Below are 22,780 nucleotides of genomic sequence, written 5' to 3'. Positions count from 1 at the left end.
GCCAGAAGCGGCTTAGTCATGACCCGGAAGCTGTATGCCGGCTCCCTTGGCCAATAAAGCGAGATGAGCACCGCAACCCCAGAGTCAGTCACGACTGGACCTAATGGTCAGGGGTCCCTTTACCTTTTTACTACATATTCATGCCAAAAGCATACATGCCAAAGTGTGTGTCTGTTTTGACAACACTGCAGCAGCAACTGTAGAAAAAATAACAAATACTCATGCAAGCAGCTCATTTTTTCCATTTGACACTGTAAAAAAGAATGGGCCTTTGGACTTTCCCAACTCACGCCTTCCACTGGCATCTATTTGCCTCTCTGCTTCTGAAATGAGCACCGCTGTGAAAGAGCCACAGCAGTACAGTTCACATATGTAACATTGAAAGGGTAGTCAATACCATAAGCATCTTTTATGGGAGACTTCTGCACAGTTGATGTGCTATATTTACCTCTCTCTGCAGACTTCAGGAGCTCTTGGTAGTACTGCTTGCACACATTCACCTCCCTTTCCAGCTGAGCAATGTCAGCAACTGAAAAGGCTTTGGACTCCTGGCTGTCTTCAAGGAAGTCATCAAAGCGGGACTGCAAGTTGCTTAAAACCTGCTGGTGTTCACCTGGCAAGAGTGTCTTTATCTAGGAAACATTAAAAATCAGGAGGGGTAATTAAAGTCTTTCTAATGTTGGGTGCCATTTTATAAACCACATACTGTTTTGTCAGTTTCTTAAGGAAGTATTTTAATGTTCCAAAAAGGTGATACACATGTTGCTCTGTGAGGGCAGCACATTGGAAGATGCCTGTAGAGGAATTGCTCTTTAGTAACCAGAAGAAAAGTCAATTGCGATGACTCATTTCAATGAAATGCATACAGCAACTTTCAAATACATACAAGTTAAAAACCCGCATAAATGTCCTGGACACTCCAATGAGACCAGACAACATGCGCTGGGTGTTTACAGACATTGACATATGCACGTTTTAAGTGCTTAGTATAAGAAACACCAATACAACACTGACATACCTTCAGCAATGATGCCTACTATGGAAAACATGGAGCTTCCCACAATCTTAGCCTATCATGATAAAAAGGGAGGTTGTAGCTTCTGGATGAAAGCAGCAAACTGTTGTTGCACAGATATAACACAGGAATACGGCATGTTACAGAACCAAATATTCAGGAACTGTGTGTGGCTACACTCAGCTTTAGCCAATATAGGTAACTGCTTCCGAATCATGGAATATTAGGCTAGGTATATTTTGTTATGAGTGCTGGAACAGGCACAGAACTTACCGAAGCAACATTACTGGCTCGAACAGTTTCAATTTCATTTGTCAAATAGTGCCAGGAGACCACGCTCTTCATGTTTACATGTGATTCATGCCACAGGGCCAGGACATTCTGATATTGCTGTTCAATTCTGAAATGCACAAAGAGGGGGTGGGGAAATGAGCGAGTGTAAATTAATGATTTGTCAAGTGGCAGTCAAAAGGGTACATGTTATAAATTTCCTGTACGCTGTGCATAGAAAAGCTCCTGGAAGGCAAATGAGATCAATAAGGATTTCCATGTTGTGTGCACGCTATGCCAGGACTTACCTGTTTGCAGTGTCTATTGCTTCTTTGTTGGGTGGAGGAACAGTAAAACAGACGGAGGGAACCATGGCCTCATTACCACTTGGACTAATCACTTTCCATTTTGCCCGATGGGAGTTGCTTGCCAGTACACATTCATCATCTCTGTAAATGGTTATCTGGTTTTCAGCAGAAAGATCAGAAAATCTGAATGAGTCTAATATGCATATATTGTTCTTACAGCACACTCCCTTGAACATGTGCCACTAGGAAAGTGACAGGGGAGCAAAATTGGGGGCTGGGGGGGGGGGCAGGACCCAACAACTTAAGCCCCAGTTGGGAAGGCAGGGACTTGTTTCATTTGATATGGAAGAGAATTCCAAGAACATGCCATTAACTGTCTTCATTAACTGCCCATAATTGATTTGAAGAAATCTAAGGTTCCAACCTCAATTTGTCTATAGTCACAGATGGCTTTGATTGGGATGGATGTTTTCAGTGGATTATCTGGATTCCTCGGCTTCAGCTGAACTATTGTCTTTGCTCTCCCCACAAGGCCAGCCACTGTGTTCTTGTACTGCAGGAGCTGTTCTTTCTCTTCCTAAAAGCCAATTTATAAAGGAAACAAGAGGAGGGGAAACATTAGAAGCAGCTGCAAATTAAATGTGTTCTTCTTTGAAACTTAAAATATATTTTCTGCTGTTTGTGGTATCTTACAAAACATTGTTCACATAAACCAGAATGGTATCTATGGTGCTATTAGTACTCTCTAACCACCACTGTTTATTAGGTCAACGGCCCTAGACGGCGATGGTCCATTTGTGTAATTCACCACGAAATAGTTGGGGGCAGCCATTTATGTCCCATTTTCAAGAGTAAGGGCTATGAGGGGCAGAGCTTAATTCCTGTGCACTGCTTACTAATCACATTGAAAAACAGTGGTAAAAATTCATGTCCCTAAGATTCTGTTTGTGAAGAGGATTACATTTTTATTTTATGTAACTTCATGCTCTGCAAGCTGAAGATGTTCCCTGGCTGTTAGCCAGTGGCTAATAATAATAAAAAAAAGAACAGGGTAGTTTCTATATCTGGGCATGTCCTAATCAGTTTACTGGCTTGTGGCCACTGTGCAATCTGTTGACACTAAAAGCCAGTCTATAGGTTGTCCAAAAGCCCCAAATCAGTCAAGGGCTGCAATTACTGCTCTTCTTCAGTGGTGGAAACAGAAAGGTACAGAATACTGCCAAAAATGGTCATCAGGAATTATGAGAAACATCTCATCCATATATTTCACTGACATTGTTTAAGATAATGAGCTTCTTGAATTATTATTTTTGAAGCTAGAATTGTGAAAACAATGGTGATAAGATTAGTTCCCCTTAAGAAAGAACACTCTGCTAGCAGAGCACAAATGGCTTTAGCTGAGTATGTATGGATGATACCCACCATCGACTCTTGGATCAGATCTTCCAGTTTATGAATACTGCTGGACCTATCACAGCTGTATTTCCGATGAACAGCATCTCTTAAATTCTTCAAGTAATCTATGGCCTCTTTGGCGTCATTGAAAAACTAGAATGAAAAAAACACCTTTTGATTTAAAAAACACACCATTGCAAGCTCTGTCCTCAAGCGAGTAGTCAGTACAGCAGTCTGAAGCCCAGGCTGATAATCCAAGAGTGTGGTATACTTTCTTATTAGATAAAGGAGACGTAAGTTTCTAAAATCAATTAGAAAACTAAATGAGCCCGTTCACCCCAGGGTCTCCAGTACCAAAGGGGATAAAACCACCAGTCCTCTTTACCCACTGGGCTGCAAAGTTAACAACTGTCTCTGCCTTCAAACTTGCTGCTTACAACACTCTGCAATGCCTAGATACTTATGAAGTTAACTGGGCACCCTTTTAATGATCTGTATATGCATTACTTCTTTGCAGTTGGGAAAAATAATAATTCCTGTACAGGGACTTTCTTTCCAGCGCAACCTGGGTAAGTTTCTTCTTCCCCTTCCTGTCCCTCTCCCGCCACTCACAGATGTTTTTCCTCATTGATGATTGTGGTGTGGTTTGTATTGTTTGAATAGAGAATTCAGAACATGCAGCAAAATAAGAATTGCTTCTAAAATCAAGTGGGAAAGGTTACTCAATTTCTTGGCCCATTTGAACCACATGAAAATATTGGTGTGAAAAAAAGTAGCTTAAGCCCTTTAGTTCACATCCACTCTGAAAAAAATATGCAACAAAACTCATAATAAAAACAGCACAGCACTTTTTACAGACATCTGCAGCAGTAAAATAGGAAGTCCTGTGAAATGTGAAAATTCTGGTTTAGATTTATTGCAGGGTCAATATGCTATTATTTGGCATAAAAAAGCATTTAAAAATCTTTTTCTTCTTGCTGCTGTTAAGAGTTAAATCTGTGGTTGCTCTACAATAATACCCATGTGTTACGTACCTCAAAATATGCAGTGTTTTCTCTCAGATGCTGTTCAACACACTGGCAAAGCTGCAAAATCCAGCTCCACTGTGTTTGCATTGCAGCTCGGTAGGCCTTAGGGATACAAGCAGAGGAAACAAGTCATGTTTCGCTGTGCAACAGAAGCAATTCAAATGAGGAAGGGAGCAGATTTGAGGAATTGAAGCCCCTGCCCTGACCAATTTTCCTACTCAAATGCCTTCAACTTGTTATAACAGTAGGAAAAGAAATCACACCAGCCTCTCAAAATATCAAGTTCTCTACAAAAAGCAATAAAACTCTCTGAACAATTTACTTATTAAAATAACTGTCATTTATAACTTGAATTTCTTGAATGCAGTATTTGCTCTATCCCTGCTATGGTAGAACAGTAATATTGTTGGCCAGCAGAGGCTGCTCTAAATACTGTAGATTTAGAATTCTCCTCAAGCATCTCCCATGGAAACCAGTGGGTGCCTTGTTCTCTGTTAGAAGACGCATTTCAACTCAATTTGCTAAATACCCTACAGATAGTGAAATTGATCTGTTCTATCATTATGAAAACAAGCCACAGTAAAGACTCAGACTCACATGCTCCCCCCCTCCTCTGCTGCACCTGCAAGAAGGTTTCTGAAAGCTTTCGCTTCTTTTTTTGATTACTTGCAGCTTGTCGTTCCACCTGGAGCTAACCTTTTCTATGGCTTGTTTGAAACAAGTCGAGCACAAACCATGGAGTCATCAAGCTACCTTATTTCATCAAACCATAGTTAAAAGTTAACTTCCGTCTAGGGCTCAGATTAAATTGTGGTTAATCAAAAGAGAAAGTTTCCAATCTCCTCACAGCTGCACCAGAGGTGGAAGAGGAAGTGTGTGGGTCCAAGATTTGTTCCAGCTAGTTCCTTCTCTAGATAAATGATGGTGCATTGTGACATCTGAATGCAGTCTGAATTAGTCTATAAATGCAAACTTTTTAGGAGATACCAATAGGATATATCTAGTATTAATTTACATAGAAACACCCCCTCCAACATTAGCCCCAACAGTACTGCTTAATAGCCTGGAAATATCATAGAGCTTATCTTCTTGCATAAAAGCCTTATTGCTTCAGAGCACAAACCCTGCATGACTATCTGCTTTGTACACAGCCTAGTTTCCTAATTGACAACCGCTTGATCACATTTGGAAGTCTGAAGGCACCTGTGGCAGTTAGCATGCATTTTAAAACCAAAACAGAAGCACTCATAAATTTCCAGGTGTTGTTTGGACGTTAGATGCATTTTGGACTAGAATCAAGTCACACAGTGTAGGCACACGACATGGTGCCAGTCTGAAATAAATTCAATGTCCAAACAATATCTGGAGTTTATGAGCAACAGCAAGTGCCTCAACTTCACACCTTAAATGGAAGCAATGAAACCTTTGCACGTAAGAAAGGCCCAGAAGTTCCCTGTCAAATGAAAACACAGAACCACTGCCCTGTCACAGGTTACAAAACTCAGCCTCACTGGAATATTGATGGGAACTGATGTAACATAGCTCTCAGTAAAGTGTCTAAGGCTGAGCATCTGATGGACAAAAGCATTAACAACAGAAATCTGGGATGGGGCAAAGGAGGAGAAGGATAGGAATGGAAAGAAATGGAGTATCTTGCAACAGGGTATGGTAGGCTGGCTGGACAGTGGAACTGGCAAGAATGTCTGACCGGCCAGCCCTTGGAATAGCAGCCCTCCACAAATGCTACATTTTGTTGTGGTCCCATTTATTTCATGTCATTGTCATGTCATGTCAAAATTAAGTGTATGCTGTTGCACTTTAAAGATAAACACATTTGTTCTGACATAAGCTTTTGTGAACTACAATACACTGCAACAAATGCACGTAGGGATTGATGAATCTGTCTGTTTCAGTTTCTGTCAATTTCTCATTTTTCCAGTACAGTGGTGCCTCGCAAGACGAACAGAATCCATTCCGCGAGTCTCTTTGTCTAGCGGTTTTTTCGTCTTGCGAAGCAGCCCTATTAGCGGTTTAGCGCTATTAGCGGTTTAGCAGCTATTAGCGGCTATTAAAGGCTTAAGGGATTAGCGGATTAGCTGCTAAAAGGCTATTAGCAGCTTAGTGCCTTAGAAAAAGGGGGTGGGGAGCGGGGAAAAAACCCCAGGAATCGCAAGACATTTTCGTCTTGCGAAGCAAGCCCATAGAGAAATTCGTCCTGCGAAGCACCTCCAAAACGGAAAACCCTTTCGTCTAGCGGGTTTTCCGTCTTGCGAGGCATTCGTCTTGCGGGGCACCACTGTATTATTATTATTATTAATGTTGCACAGTATACCACCCTTCGATATAAAAGTACAAAATACATGATCAAAAACAAGAGGAAAGCCAACCAACCAATAACCCTCTCCCCGCTGTACAGTTGGGCAGTGGGTTTATGACATGTCTATGTAGAGCCCGACTGTGAAATCAAATAGTCTTATTTTACTGAACATTTTCTGGAAATGAAGCATGGGGACTACAGACTGCACCCAGAAAACAAGTCTATATTCTGTTTCAACAGCCCATAAAAAGAGCCTTGAGAGACTCTGTTTCTATTCCTAAGTTATGCTTAACAACCTACCTCAATAGTTAGCCTTGCAGGGTGGTTTTCAAATAACAATTGTTCTGCTATTTCCTGAACAGATTTGATAATTTCTTCCTTCTGATCAAGTTCTCTCATCAGTTCCTTCCAAATAAAAAGACAATTAGCTTTAGAAGCCAGGAGCAAAAAAAAAAAAAAAAAGGAAAAAAAAGAAAAAAAGAAAAAGGTCACATTCAATACTTATTTTTGACTATTTTAACAATGCTTACTGCATGGTAGTCCTTTTTCCGTGCTATATTTGTATTTCTCTCACTCCAGTCATATGCAACCTCCTCCTCTTCTTTCTCATTCAACCATATGAGTTCTCTGGTAGCACGAGATACAAAATTGTGAAGGGTATCAAGGTGTCTTTCCTGATTTCTTGAGGTGTTCTTGAAAAAGATAGTAAAAGAAATCCATATTATTATTTTTTACTTTAAACCTTTTGTCATCAAAGTGGCATCCAAATAAAAGGTGGGACTGCAATCTTACCAAGAGTTTTGCATATTGGCTCTCCAGTTTGTGCAATTTGTCTGCATAGCTGAGTTTAAGGGGAGCAGTCATCTGGATCTGTAAAGAACAAATTGGTTCAAATAATATATATATATATATATATATATGCAGGTTTTGGTGTCCTCGGGTGTCTTCCCGTGTAAAAGTTGGGGTGTCTAGGCGACGTTTCGACGAGGTCTCACTCGTCATCTTCAGGCTGGTGCTTTCGGCTTCTTGTTACTGGAACAAGAAGCCGAAAGCACCAGCCTGAAGATGACGAGTGAGACCTCGTCGAAACGTCGCCTAGACACCCCAACTTTTACACGGGAAGACACCCGAGGACACCAAAACCTGCATTCCTGTACCCGTGAAAATCTACGAAAGCATATATATATATATATATATATATATATATATATATATATAATGAAGCACATTGCACACATGTGTATGTGTGGGGTATATTCCTAATTTTTATATGCTGCTTAATATACAAAATCCCTGCACACTTAATATAACCACAACACTCCTCCCCCAAAAAGCTGTACCTCACTGATTTTTGCTTCTTTAAGGCTTGACTCAAATTCTTCAATAGCTTTGTGGACATTCTTGTGATTTTCTAAATGGCTTTCAACGCTTGGCAAATCCGAACCCCATTCAGCTCGATCAAGTTGCACCTTGAAAGCAGAAATTGAAAATTAAAGTCGAGCCCTCAAGCGGGTGAGGAAAATGATCAGGCACAGACCGATTTTTTTTTTTTTAAAATGTACATGTAAAGATGTTACCTGCATTTCATCTACCCATCTGAGAAGATCCTGAACAAACTTCATGTTGACTTCCTCCTCTGTTAAATTCTGATCGATAAATGCCGATTTCATCAGAGGTTTTCGGATCTGCATCAATTTGAGTGTTTGCAGTGCACCCGTGTCAACTCCTGTTATGTAGCTTTGAATTAACCGTGGTGGGAAACCTGGGGTGTATGCTGGGGTGATGGCTGGAGTCATTCTTGAAGAAAGACCCGATGATAAACCTGATGTTAGACTCGATGATGTCAAGGAGGGTGATAAGCCCTGGCTCAGTCCAGAGTTTAAGCTGGGGCTGAAGTTTGGTGCAAATCCTGAGTTTAAGCTTTGTGTTATTCCTGATATCATCATCTTGGTCTGTTCTGTAGTCAGGGTCCTCCCCTTGCTGTATATTGAGGAGCACTCTGCTCTTAAGGCCATAAGGTCATCTCGCAGTTTTGCAACCCTGTTTCAAAAACCAGAAAAGCATTTACTGCAGAAGTGAAAAGATCTGGATATCGTCTTGGGATTTTCATGAATTCCCATCATTTCAAAAACAAAAAATAATGAAACTATCTTGTATTTTGTGTAAAATAAAAAAGGAGGGGGTTGTTTATTAAGAGTTCAATCCACACATTCCAGTAAACCTTGGTGATAAACTGGTAGATATATTAGGAATTTTAAAGTGAAATGGAGTTAGATGGTAATGTGCCAAGTAATAGTATGTGTCTGTGCATAATAAAGCCATCATAATGAAAAGTAATGCCTCTGGGAAAGGCAGAGACAGGATCAAACTCATCCTCCTCTTTAAGAATAGAAGGTAAGGATTAAAGTAATATACAGTACTGTTGTAACAACTGTAGCCCCAAACACAACTATTATAAGGTAAGAGAAAATTGAAGGGATCCATTTTGTCTCTGTGTGATGCTTCCCAAGCATCTCTGTAAACTTGGCACAAAAAGAATATCTGTTGTGCACTGGATTCTTTATGGATCCTCCTCAATCAGTAGTGATTTCCACAATCAAGATGGAAAGTGCTCAGTCTATAACAGTAACAACACTCTTCCCAGAGAAGCTGTGGGGGTCAGGGCTGACCCAGGAGGTATTGGTGCTTGAGGCAAAAAAAACCCAAAACCCAAACAAACAACCACCGCCCCTCAACCTCCTCTGCCACGGGCATGCCATGCCCCCTCCTCTTCCTCCATGGGCATACCACACTGCTGTCACACACCCCACTGCTGGGCATGCCCTACACTGCTGCCATTGTTGCCAAGTTAGGCCCTTTGCTCTAAGTGCACCTACTTCACAGCAACCTTAACAAACAGCAGCAGGAAAGACAGCCACTGCAGCAGCACGCACCAGCCATAGGGGCGTGGCAGTGGCGGAGGTAGGGGCACAGCGCACTCCTCAGGCCCCAGATCTGCCACCTGATCTGCAACTGCCTCGCTTCAACTCATGGGCTGTATCTTGGGGAATGCAGTTTCTACAATACATTTTTTCATATGAATGTATCCGTGGGAGCAGATGGACCAAAGAAGTGTGAAAACTTGCTCGATCACATTGAGCTCAATGGGACAAATTCAGAGAAAATTCAGCTTTGGAAAAGTTTTTCTGTGCATTAGCAGGAAGAAGAAGAAGAAGAAGAAGAAGAAGAAGAAGAAGAAGAAGAAGAAGAAGAGGAGGAGGAGGAGGAGTAGTAGTAGTAGTAGTAGTAGTTTAGATTTGATATCCCACTTTATCACTACCCGAAGGAGTCTCAAAGCGGCTAACATTCTCCTTTCCCTTCCTCTCCCACAACAAACACTCTGTGAGGTGAGTGGGGCCGAGAGACTTCAGAGAAGTGTGACTAGCCCAAGGTCACTCAGCAGCTGCATGTGGAGGAGCGGAGACGCGAACCCGGTTCACCAGATTACAAGTCTACTGTTCTTAACCACTACACCACTTTAAAGAGACAGATACTTAAATGCCTGTGTTTGACAATCATTTATGTGCATAGATATTAATGTGGGGTGTGGGGAGAACAACTGGCAATATCTCAAAGCATCAGCACTGTATAAATATAGCCAAGGATATAGGATATAGGAGATCATGCTAGTGTACTAAGACGTTGCATACTATGGCTATATTGAAACATAATGCTAAACCATGGGCTGCTGTTCCACGACAACAAGGCTAGTCTCCCCCTGGGCTTATGCACTCTCCCTTTTCTCTCTTCTTTCCAGCTTGGTCATGAATAGCAGACTGGAAGCTTCCACTTCCAGTTTTGGATTAACTGCAGTTTAGTGTGTGACTAAACTGTGGTTAATCTTAACTATGGTTAGGGGAAAAATATGTGTGGTTTGAAATTGGCTTGTTTCCACTAGCTGGATTTAAGCTTAGCTGCAGTTCAGGTTGGACAACATGGCAAGCTACAGTTAAGCTAAAATGAAAATAAAGCTTAGACATACACTACATGTCAGAGATGCTTGCAAAATCCAATAAGCCGTCCAGGCAGCCAAGCCACAATCTACAGAGGAAAAAGGTTTTGCCATGTTGCCATGCCATTTAAGTTATCTAGTTCAGGACAATTTTAGTTACATCTGGGAGACTGAAATTTCTGGTGTATGTGGGCATCCTTTTACTTTTAGTGTATTTCTGTTAAAATTGCAGATATTACCAGCTGCAGCCTTCATTATGCTTTTGCATAGCTACTGATAGGAAGTAAGATGAATGCTCCGATTTCTTTCTTTTTACATGTTATTTAATTTATCAATAGCATAATAGCATCATCTCATTAATTTTCAATTCTGAAAAGGGAAAAAAAAACCCCAAAATAAACTAGTAAAAGAAAAGAAAAATATATAACTCAGGTGAGGGTAGAGCTTGTTACAACTAAGTATTGTCATCTGTCTACACAGCTTACTCTGCATCAAAAAAAGAAAGAAAGGGGGCTTTCATGGGCTAGAGAATAAATTCTTAAGCATATATTCACATAAGCTCATATTTCTACATAACATAAATGCACAAACCTCTGGACCAGCTGATCTGCCTGATAATATTTTCCATCAATAAGAATCTGGGCATCCAAGACTTGTTGACGCAGCAGATTCTCACATTCAAGTAGATAACCTGCGATCTCAGCTTCATTCTGGAACTGCAGACCTGATTCTAATCGCTTTGCATCCTGTGTTAAAAATACAAATTGAATTTAATCATGCATTTAACTGGAGAAGAAACTTTATATAATATACAAGGAATATTTTGTACCATTATCATATTCTGAAAATTATAATAGTTACAATAGTTTACAATAGTTATCTTTATTCAGACATGCTTTACAATGTTTATCTGTGGATTAACATACATGGTAAGATAAGCCCAAGGTGAAAGTCACATTATCACGGTGATGATCAACTAAATCATATTCAGAATAAACTCATTAAGATCAGCAGACTTAAGTTAGTCCATTGTTTCAATGGATCTAATCTGAGTATGACAGTCAGATACCTCCCAGATACTTGGGGTTTTTTTGGATACCAATCCACATTTTTATATATACATAAAACAGCATGCTTCGTCCAGTGTGTGTAGCAAAATAAGGTGACAATGATATTTAGACAGCTAAACCAACGTTCATGTGTAAAAACCCATAACCTGCCACTTCCTTAACCCATTGCGCGCTGTGTGTGCGTGTGTGAAGATTGTGACACTTAAAATATTAAACATTTTAGCTTTTGCTTTCATCAGTTAACACCACTAGATTTCAAGTCAGTCATTGGAAAATAAGGTGATAGTCTTAAAGAATGATGTGAATCGAGATAATTTACAGCAAAGTGCAAGACTTCAAGTGTCCCTAGATCAGACTTCTTTTCTGTTGGAAAAATTTCCCATTCCGAGTGGTTGCAACTTTCTACATTAAAATGCCTTCCAAAAGGTTGATTAAGCTTTCTCTTTGTTATGGCTGAAGTGCTTTCAAAAATGGTTACAAATGTGTAGTTGCCTTGCTACACACCTTTCTAACATACGACATATTGCAAAGACTTGCAGGCAATATTCTTTTTTACTGAACAGGTTCGCCAGACAGTCTGTTTTTGCTTATGGCATTTGCCCTAAGATAACTACAGCTGATGCAATGGTTGGAGTCACAATAATGTAACAAAGGACTGATAGCATTTTGTAGGTTTGGAGGCTGGAGAAAAGGAGTGATAGGAGATTTGCTGGTGGCTTTTAAATGGTATTATAACTTGGCTATCAAGAGGTAGATGTCTTTAACTGCAAGGTGGTAGCTGGATAAAATTATATCATGACAGGGTTGTGGAGTTCCTTTTTCATATCTTCAAGTAAAATACTAGGGTCTAAGCCATAGGCAGCATTGTTAGGGACATAACCTTTGCACCCGTTCTAGAAATTGTAAGTCGTACTCCACCACAACCACAAGCTTGATTAACCTGCCGCATGACATTTCCACGCAGATGACCACATTCTTACAAACTCTATAAAAAACACACCATCCAATTCTTGGATACTGTAAGGAACAGAGAACTCCTGGATTTACAGACCAACCCCTCTAAAACCTTGGACTTGGAGAATATTGCCTAAAAGCATACATGCACTTTTAATCATTTTCACAAACCTTGCTTGCAAAATTATAGCACCTGTCTTCTTTCTAAGAATTGTCTCCACCCTTAGTATTTGCAGGGTGGAAACAGATCCTATTCTCAAGTGAGGCTGTGAACATACATTCTCCACCCTAAAAACAAACCACCTTGGAATCCAACAAGTGTATGAATTTAAAACATTTAACATTCTTTAAGCCTGTCCATTTTGTCTGCCACTTATTAACATCAGCTTCCACCTCCATTTTACACGACTGAGGAAATAATTTGCATGCTTTTCTAGGATATCCCAGTATGTTCTAGCCCCTGCCAACCAACAAAGAGGTATTCTTCTTGTCCTCATAATTCCAAGAGACATTGTGGTAATTCCAGTTATACAAACAGAAGACATCAAGCCAACAGATGGTGATTTGGTACTGGTCACCCAGGAAGTACATGTCTGTGCAAGAATTTTAATCCAGATTTTGCAGCTTCAACTCCACCCCTTTATCGAGTGGTCTATGCTGGGGCTTTTTTATACAGATAAAGAGACAAGAAACTAGCTATCCAAATACACTTACTGATTGCACAGCATTTCGAGCAAGTATTAGTTTGTCTTCGCAGCCCAGGCTGTCTCGCTGAATTCTGTTTGCAATCTGCTGCAGCATTTCTAACCTAAAAGAAGTCAGAAGTTAAGACAAATCACATGGGGCTGGTCATTAACATCTCGATTCTGCTACCAGATAAAAACGCACCACATTCTGCAGAATAATACCGGCACTTACCTGGTTCCTTCGTTGGGACCATTGCCAAAGCTTATACAAGAATTAACAAGGGTTGGACCACAGTTAACAGACAAGAAGTTTTCATTGGAATCAATGCTGGTCCGGGTGCTAGTGCTGTTACTAAATACAGAGTCACTGCTGTGGTAGCCGTAACTGTTCGCATTCATTTTTTTACAGCTAGAAAGCTATCCCGCTGGTCATTTAAAAAGTCGAGAAGACAAAATGCCTGCAAAAACATACAGCTTCCAGGGACTAGATGGCTTTAAGAACAAAAACCAAGCTCTGCATCCTTAAATAGGTCTCAGCATGCATATTCAAAGCCCTGCAAGTAACATTCTCATTCCTCTTCAGAAGACTTCGCCTTCAGCTATATATGCCAATGTGGGCTTGGCTTCTGTAGCTTGAATTGCCTGTGCAAGTATGGACTAATCAGAATCATTAGGGTGTTCACTCGGAAAGAGGGATGCCAAATATTTTATGTAAGTCTCATCCAATTTCAACAAACTAAACGATTTGAGGACTGGGGAGGGAACTCCCCTTCAACAGTTTCACAACCTTTAGTCTCCCTACACTTAGCATAGGTTTTTCAGTAGTTTCTCATCCAGGTCCATACCCAGTTTGCTTCAGAAATACTGCTCCCAAAACATCCATTGGCCACATACACAGCAGTCTAGGCATTTGCTATAAACAGTATTAAAGCTTATGCTCTAGCCATGTCCCTCTTAAAACTATACATAGCCACCGCTGGAAAGAACTAAAATTAAGTATGTGTGGTTTGTTCACTTTAAGTACATACAACATGCATTTATTAATTTTAAAAAATCAGGTCAAAATATTACGATTAATCATTATCTTCTAAATAGGAAAATTAGTGCCTGCCTTGACATATTGATGCCACTTTGTTGAATTTAATGGAGATACCGTGGTTTAAAATGTGACAGTGAATCAATTATTTGGACTGCTTCATCACTATGGGTTGTGTGTGTGTGTAATTCAGAATGTTTGCCAAAGTTGGTATATGTATTTTACCTCCTCCTGGCAATCAGTAATCATGTTAATGTCAAAAATGAAATCCAATGGCATTCTTTAGCTTTCAGCTCACAGAAAATCTCAATTCTTATTCATGTTTCAAATGGTAAATGAGCAGCTGGGATCTTCCTCAAGGATGATGCCTGCACACTGTCTTCTCTAAAAGGTAGAGAGCTTCATTCTTACTCCTATTATTCAATTATTTAATGTTCTATAAAACCCCACCCATATCACGCCATTGCTGCTTGAAGCTATAAACAAGTTCAGCTTTTCCTTAAAAGACTGTGCTGGCTTGCTATTTGGCCCTTGCATGCTTGGCGGAAAAAAATCATACTGACTGCTGAACAGCATGTAACTACACGTGTTAACTCCGGGTGCATGGGTGCCTGTGATCCATGTCTGCATTAAAGTATGCTACGAACTTATTGCTATATGATCCTGTGACATGTCAGCTCCCTATCTATTGACTTCAGCACCACTTTTGTGAGGTCAAGAAGATTTGTGAAAGAGACCTAATATTTATTTAATGTGAAAACAATTGTGTTCAAGTCACCATGAAAGGGCTTTATCACAATGAAAAACCATTTGGAAAATGGGATCCCAAACTGCTTATATGAACAATGGGAAGCAATTGATCATTTGGGAAGTCCATTTTATATTGAAACTGACTTAGCAAGTAGAGCATACATGCGCATGCTCCATCATTTATAAGACTAGATTCCTACTCTTAGGGACTGGCATTTTCTCCTCTCCCACACACTAAGGCAACTACAGTTCTCTTAATACACAGCCTCATCTTTCTTAAGTACAAGTCCTTCTTCCCTCCATCACCACTGAAACCTCTGTAAAGCAAGTGGAGGATGAAAGCTGCAACTGAAAGAGATGGGAAGGGCTTAGTTCTTTTATTCCCATGTTGCTTTCACCCCTTGCACAGCAAATCCTCGTGAGCAAAGCCCTGCTTGGCTCCTACTACAAAAGCTAGCTTTACTTAAACCTCTACCATAGTTTAAATCAGGCATAGGCAAACTCAGCCCTCCAGCTGTTTTGGGACTACACCTCCCATCATCCCTAGCTAACAGGACCAGTGGTAAGAGATGATGGGAACTGTAGTCTCAAAACATCTGGAGGGCCGAATTTGCCTATGCCTGGTTTAAATCCACAACTGTCATCTCAGTGTCTCTCCACAACCACTTTACTCAAACCTCTATGGTTGTTAGAATAGAGCGAGAAGGTTACTGAAAGGGGGAAAAATGAACTTTCAACCTTCTCCCACTTCCATTCCTCCAATGCATCATGTGACAGATAGATGATTGATAGATAGATAGATAGATAGAGATAGATAGATAGATAGATAGACAGACAGACAGATAGGAAGGATGCGGAACCGTCAAATATTACAAAGCACAATCTCACTGTCATGCATTTCACTCCTGCAACCATGTTATCTTTAACATGAAGTTCCGGATTCAATGTAGTAATTAAGAAATGCTTTTTATTTCCAGAAAACACACATATATGTACAACACCCACCAACTGAACTTAGCATCCCCTAACTCAGCCTTTCTCAACTTTCGGTCCTCAGATGTTCTTGAACTACAACAACCATAATCCCTGAACACTGCTCATGATGTTTAGGAATGATGGGAGTTGTAGTCCAACAATGTCTAGAGACCTAAGGCTGAAAAAGGCTGCCTAACGAAACAAGTTAATTAATTTATTTAATTTCATAAAATGTATACACTGCTCGATTGTGAAAAGCCTCAAAACCGTTTACAATAATATAAAACAAGAAAATCAAAACTCACACCCAAACTTTAAAACATACAAAATACTAAAACAGATTAAATTACCTCAACTTTCTAAGCATCTGGGTAAGCTTGTCTAAACAACCATGTTTTCAGCAGGCGCCGAAAAGAGTACAGTGAAGGCACCTGATCTCAATAGTTGATAGGATTGCTTTTATTAATCTACTCATCTTAAAGATACAGTAACATATATCATGATGGGTTGTGTGTGCAAAAGGGGCTGCCGTATAGGAGAGGAAGAGACACGGAAAGAGGGGTGGTCTGTGTGCAAGTGAGAGTTGAAAAAAAGATGGAGGAAAAAGAAGGCGAAGGTGAAAGTGGTGTGGGTATGTGCAAAGGGGCTACAAAACAGGAATTCAGAGAAGGCACGGCTATGTTGGGGGGGGTGATCTGTTCGCAAAGAAGCACTGAAAAATGGAAGGAGGGTGGAAGAAAAAAACAGAGTGAAGGTGAAAATGGGAATGCACAAGGGGCTGCAAAAAAAAAAAGAAAGAAAGGAGTAGGAGGCATTGGAATGGGACAAAGAGGTAAGCAGGGGCATGAAATAATCTGCAGAGCAGGAAAGGACAGTGGCTTCATAGTTGGCCGGAAGGTGGAAAGGGTGCTTAGCAGTAATTTGTGGGAAGAGGACATGCAAGAGATTATCTCAGGGGTACCTTGTGTGCAAGCGGGCTTGCACAAAAGGGTGAGAGAAGACATGGGCATGGGAGCAAAGGTGAAAACAGGAGAGCAAGGAGGGACTGCAGAACAGAAGAAAGAAGTGGCTTCAGAAATGGGGTTGGGAAGGTGAATAGTAAGCTTAGCAGCTGTGTGGATTGGGAAATTAATGTGGGGGGAAGTGGCAGGGGGGCTGGCAAGCAGAGCAAGCAGGGGTGCAGACCCTAGTAATAAAATTAAGCTTAGGTTTGGATGGATTTCTTATAATAAATGGTTGAGCCTATCAAATCAGATTCTAACTTGCCAATGTACCTAAAGTTGATTTAAAGTATTCTAATAGAAGTGCCCTTGTCCATTTCGCAAAATACTGCACTGGCCATTTTCAAACGAGCAGGCAGAGAAGCAAGCTTGTAAAACAAAAATACCAACATACCTTTCAACTTCTGGTCGAAGTGTTTTTTCTCTTTCCAACATAGCAATAATTAGCTTCCCCCACTCTTTCTCTATGTCATTGGGGTGGTAACCTTGAGGAAGCTTGATACGCCCAAATTCTATCCAAACCTTCAAAACAAGGAATGATTACATAAAGCCAAGATAAAAGGAAACAAGACCAGCATTCGAAAACCCATTAAAAAAAAATGGCTTACCTCCAGTAATTTATATAGGTGTTTGATTTTTGATTTCTCTATCTCCTTTGGTGGAATTTCTGTTTCTTTAAATTGTAAATATTGGTTATAAAGTGCCTAAAGAAAAACAAACAAGCATTGCTGTCATGTTTCTAAAATATACTGTTTTACTATTTACTCAGAACTGTTGGTCTGCTGAAGCTTTTGAAAATCTTTTCATGCCCATAAGTGTGGAACCAGTTTGTGTGGGTTTACTCACTATCCCAACCAAACCCCTTCTTAGATTTACAATGGGAAGAGGAGAATTAAACTGTCAAGTGCCTAATTCAACCTTCACTTGGCATCCCCATGCCTTAAATTCAAATGTAATACTGACTGTCTTGAGCACTGGCATTCATGGTTTCAATCCAGAAAACAGCAGCTGGCACAGAATTCTGTTCAATTTCTTTCTTCAGAATGTGACTTGACAGTCCAGACCCCAAACTATGAGTTAGATGGGGCAATGGTTCATGCAGCCTCAGTTAAAATTCCATCCCATTGCCTCCAAGCCAGGGGAATCCCCTGTGCTGCTCAATACTGACATGGAAGCTGTACAACAGGACTGCGTCTTCTTCCCAATTTTCTAGGAGCCCAAAGGCCACAATGTGTAACTGGCCAAGACCTGGTAAGCTTTTTACCTGCATGGGGCGACTGAGGGTCAAAATCTACAAGGTCAGAAGATAGCTGTATCGCTGACTACCCATTGTGTAAAAACTCTGTTTATGGTAAACTTTATTTGAGCTCCTCTGGGAGGAAGGGGGATTTATGCATTTAATTAATAAAACTAACATGACCAATAGAAGGCTTAGCCTTCTCTCTGACATGCTAGCTTCCCATCAACGAAATGTTTTTATTCTGGGATGCATTCAATTATGCAACTTGCACTACCACCCACACTCCCAGGAAAGCCCTACCAATGCTTTTCCTCTGAATGTATGGATTGTTTCCTAGCTATGAGTGAGGTTGGACTAAGAATCAGTGCTGTAGTTGGACAGGAGACAGGCTGCATCTGAGGGAAAGAGTTGAGAATTCTTGAGCCCAATATTATGTGCTCCAGCAGTGGCACACAAGCGAGTATGAGTAGGCTGTTACTAATTTGTATAGAGCTTGTAAATCATTCTCTAAATAGGTAGGTGATCCCTCTAAAAGAATTAATACAGAATGCACTTTATTCTGTATCTTGATAATGTAAACATCACCTTGAGTTCCACAGGATTGTTTGGAAACGCTCTGTCAGTCATCATCGTGGCATGGTGCCTGATCCACTGGATGAGGTAGTTCACCATATTCTGGTATTCAACCCACTTGACTTCAACATCCTAGTAAGTAAGTAGGAATAAAGTTCTATCAAAGCATTTTGTAGCACTGGAAGCCTACAGCAACAGATCTGATGGGCCGCTACGCCAACTCAGAACAGGATAGTGAGTCCTATAGCCATCTCTCTCTCTTGGCCCTTCGTGCTCCTACTGAGTTCCCTAGTTGTAATGCTGCAGTGATGGAAGAAGCCCACAATTCAAACCTAGCACAATCCCCTTTCTATGCTACTCTTAGTATTCAGATTCTACATCAGCCATATGCTTCTTTAGCTCCTGCTCCCAAAACCCCCAGTTCTTCATATCTCCCTTATCTGTATATCCATCTCCTTCCCATCGCTGCACTGAATACGATGTTTAGGCCCAGCTGTAATTTCTCCTTTGCTTCTATTCATTTCATGCCCCTACCAACCATGTATCATGAGTTGGCACCTGTGTTATGGGGTCAATAAACTGTGCTTTGGATGCGTAGGTCCCATGTCTAAGAGATGGGGCAACATGCTCGTTCTGGACAGAGTCACACTCCCTCTAAAGGAGGAAGTGAATAGGTACTCCTGGATAGATCTCTATCACTAGAGACACAAGTGTCCCATGTGACTAGGTGTGCCTTTTACCATAGAATCAAAAGGTCAGCTATTCCAACTCCTTGCGATACAGGAATCCTGCCCACAGCTGTCCCTGGGTAGGCTCAAACCACCAACCTTCTGATTAACAGCCAGATACACTGACCCACTGCAACAACTTAGCTTTATCACATCCACCAGTTATGGCAGTTCCTAGCCTGGGATAGTTTGACCACTGTAGTCTATGTACTTGGTAACCTCAGGGCGCGATTTCTGCAATGGACTCTATGTAGGGCTTCCCTTGAGCCTGGTGTTGGAGCTCCAGCTGGTGGAGAATGTGGTGGTCAGATTTCTGATGGAGGCACATGACCAACAAAAGGTGACACAATTGTAAAATCAGCTGCACAGACTACTCACATACTACCAAGCCAGATTCGAATGTCCAAATCCCAACAATCAGATAATATCCTCTTTTCTTTACAATTGCCAGTGAAATTAACCCTTCTCCATGACAAGCTTGTTTTGTATGTGAACGTAGTTTATAATTGCTAATCTCTTACTTACATGTGCACTGATGCCTTCACCACCTTCTGGTACTTTGGGAAATGCATCATAAAGTGATGACACATAAGTGATTACTGACTTCTCATCAGGCGAGGAGACATCAACATCTAAAACAAGACATGACACAGCTAATGTCCACCATACGTACATTAGAGCGTTACAATTCCAATGCAGTCTGATGCTATGATCTACTAAGGATCCCATTCACAAACTCACCTTCGGGGTCCAGAAGTCTGGCAACACCAAGTTTTTCTGCTACAAAAAAAGCATGCTCTAAATTTGCAAGGTTGCTTTGAACAGCAACGGTATTCATGTCTATCAGGTCCGGCCTGCAAGACAAAAACAATCTTTTAAGTTTGATTTTGGAAAATACTGTGGTAGGTAAGATCTTCATTAATTTCAGTGGATGCATTTATGAAGGATATGACTCTTTCATTGAGTTAAAGGAGGTGTTTTTCCTCCATACCTGGGATGCAACCTGTTTCAATATTCAGCTTCAGGAAGGAATTTTCCCTCAAATCAAATTATTTGCAAAAAATAGTGGATACCTTGGTCATTTCAGTTCTTTTCTAAACCCTAACTCTGCAGTCTCATCTCTCTGCTAGGGATAGGGCAAATCTCATGGGGATATTTTATTAAATGAATGCGAGTTAAATGTGTTGCGATCCTGTAAAGGGTTGGGCTAACTGCCCTTCATAATAACATAAGAGAAGGCTGCTGGATCATGCCAATAACCCATCTAGTCCAGCACCTTACTTCTACGAGGTCTGTATAATGATGCACCTAGAGTTAAATTATTCCTTAGATCTTACATTGTCTGGTCTTCACACAGTCTCTTTTTAACATTCACAATTAGAGGAACATCTCTTCTAGAGGTCCACATACTGTCTGCATGTCTCAGTTTTGGCAAGGTCCATCAATACCACCTCTCAATCAGTTACTCCATCAATAGGACTATAACGCTCTGAATTCTTTAAAGACTGATGTCTGGCTAGACTGACTCAGCAAAGCCAATCTCCAGTGGTATAAGTAGCATAGCAGCAGCCAGGAAATTAAGAAAACCCTAAGGCTGTATACCCCTTCATGGATCACTGCCTTGCCGTGGCGAAGGGGCTTGAATAATTCAGAGAAGCTATGAGCTATGCTGTGCAGGGCTACCCAAGATGGACAGGTCATAGTGGAGAGTTTTGACCAAACGTGATCCACCTGGAGCAGGAACCGGCAAGCCATTCCAGTATCCCTGCCAAGAAAACTCCATGGACAAAGACAACAGGCATATAAAAGTTATGATGCTGGAAGATGAGCCCCTCAGGTCGGAAGGCGTCCAACATGCTACTGCGGAAGAGCGGAGGACAAGCACAAGTAGATTCAGAGCTGATGAAGCGGCTGGGCCAAAGCCGAAAGGACGCTCAATTGCGGATATGCCTGTAAGCGAAAGGAAAGTCCAATGCTGTAAAGAAAAATATTGCATAGGAACCTGGAATGTAAGAACCATGAACCTGGGTAAGTTGGATGTGGTCAAAAGTGAAATGGCAAGAATAAATATTGACATCCTGGGCATCAGTGAACTAAAATGGACGGGAATGGGCGAATTCAGTTCAGATGACCATCACATCTACTACTGTGGGCAAGAATCCCGTAAAAGAAATGGAGTGGCCCTCATAGTCAACAAAAGAGTGTCAAAAGCTGTACTAGGATGCAATCTCAAAAATGATAGAATGATCTCGATACGAATCCAAGGCAGACCTTTTAACATCACAGTAATCCAAGTTTATGCACCAACTACAGGTGCTGAAGAAACTGAAATTGACCAATTCTATGAAGACTTACAACACCTTATAGAAATGACACCAAAGAAGGATGTTCTTCTCATTATAGGGGATTGGAATGCTAAAGTAGGGAGTCAAGAGATAAAAGGAACAACTGGCAAATTTGGCCTTGGAGATCAAAACGAAGCAGGGCAAAGGCTAATAGAGTTCTGCCAAGATAACAAGCTGGTCATCACAAACACTATTTTCCAACAACACAAGAGACGACTCTACACATGGACAGCATCGAAATCAGATTGATTATATTCTCTGCAGCCAAAGATGGAGAAGCTCTATACAGTCAGCAAAAACAAGACCTGGAGCTGACTGTGGCTCAGATCATCAGCTTCTTATAGCAAAATTCAAGCTTAAACTTAAGAAAGTAGGAAAAACCACTGGGCCAGTAAGATACAATCTAAGTCAAATCCCTTATGAATACACAGTGGAAGTGAGGAACAGGTTTAAGGATTTAGATTTGGTGGACAGAGTGCCTGAAGAACTATGGATGGAGGCTCGTAACATTATACAGGAGGCAGCAACTAAAACCATCCCAATGAAAAGGAAATGCAAGAAAGCAAAGTGGCAAGCAAAATGCAAGGGAAAGATACAGGAAATTGAATGCAGATTTCCAAAAAATAGCAAGGAGAGACAAGAAGGCCTTCTTAAACGAGCAATGCAAAGAAATAGAGGAAAACAATAGAATGGGAAAAACCAGAGATCTGTTAAGAAAGAGAAGGGAACATAAAAAGAGGTAAGTAACCAGGGGTAATTTCAGGGACTTATTCATTTCCCTGCTGACAGAATTAATGAGATACAAATTCTAGGGACCATTGAAATCACAGAGTAAACCTGAATTTATTTCGCTCCCCAATTTTGGGTTCACGTTTCGGCAAGTTTCCCTTTGTGTAGAAGACCTATTCCAATTCCTTAAAACAGAAGAGGGATCTCAAGCAAAAGATGCAACAAAAACTCAGGACTTTAATATCAATAAGCTATTCCCCATGACTTCAGTCTAAAGTTATTGCGACAGAGCCCTCTCACCCATTTGAATTTAAAGTGAAATTAATTCCTTCAACTGAAAAGGAAAAACAATAATGTTTTCTACAGATT

At 40.8% G+C, this 22,780-nt stretch overlaps 1 protein-coding gene across 49 annotated transcripts in view; it reads right to left on the bottom strand.

Moving 5' to 3' along the window:
• The window catches only part of DST (dystonin), a 315,621-nt gene that overhangs the window by 152,604 nt on the left and 140,237 nt on the right, over nt 1-22,780 (bottom strand). For 46 of the 49 annotated variants that reach the window (XM_083431241.1, XM_083431260.1, XM_083431249.1 and 43 more), the window contains 18 exons: nt 20,079-20,191; nt 19,863-19,969; nt 18,622-18,741; nt 17,405-17,500; nt 17,191-17,318; nt 13,063-13,156; nt 10,916-11,070; nt 7,911-8,373; nt 7,674-7,802; nt 7,126-7,203; nt 6,864-7,025; nt 6,634-6,738; nt 4,023-4,118; nt 3,016-3,141; nt 2,018-2,170; nt 1,594-1,748; nt 1,289-1,415; nt 449-632 (listed from right to left, as the gene is read on the bottom strand). In XM_083431241.1, coding sequence (XP_083287367.1) covers nt 449-632; nt 1,289-1,415; nt 1,594-1,748; nt 2,018-2,170; nt 3,016-3,141; nt 4,023-4,118; nt 6,634-6,738; nt 6,864-7,025; nt 7,126-7,203; nt 7,674-7,802; nt 7,911-8,373; nt 10,916-11,070; nt 13,063-13,156; nt 17,191-17,318; nt 17,405-17,500; nt 18,622-18,741; nt 19,863-19,969; nt 20,079-20,191 — 2,591 coding nt within the window. Of the gene's footprint in view, nt 1-448; nt 633-1,288; nt 1,416-1,593; nt 1,749-2,017; nt 2,171-3,015; nt 3,142-4,022; nt 4,119-6,633; nt 6,739-6,863; nt 7,026-7,125; nt 7,204-7,673; nt 7,803-7,910; nt 8,374-10,915; nt 11,071-13,062; nt 13,157-13,266; nt 13,663-17,190; nt 17,319-17,404; nt 17,501-18,621; nt 18,742-19,862; nt 19,970-20,078; nt 20,192-22,780 lie in introns of those variants that run through there. The other 3 variants (XM_083431274.1, XM_083431281.1, XM_083431264.1) reach the window with 2 other exon arrangements.

The sequence above is a fragment of the Podarcis tiliguerta genome (genome assembly GCF_965153285.1).
Source record: "Podarcis tiliguerta genome assembly, chromosome: 3".
NCBI classification, from domain to species: domain Eukaryota; kingdom Metazoa; phylum Chordata; class Lepidosauria; order Squamata; family Lacertidae; genus Podarcis; species Podarcis tiliguerta.
Note: the sequence above shows the minus strand (reverse complement) of the source record. Positions and strands in the feature narration are given on the sequence as shown.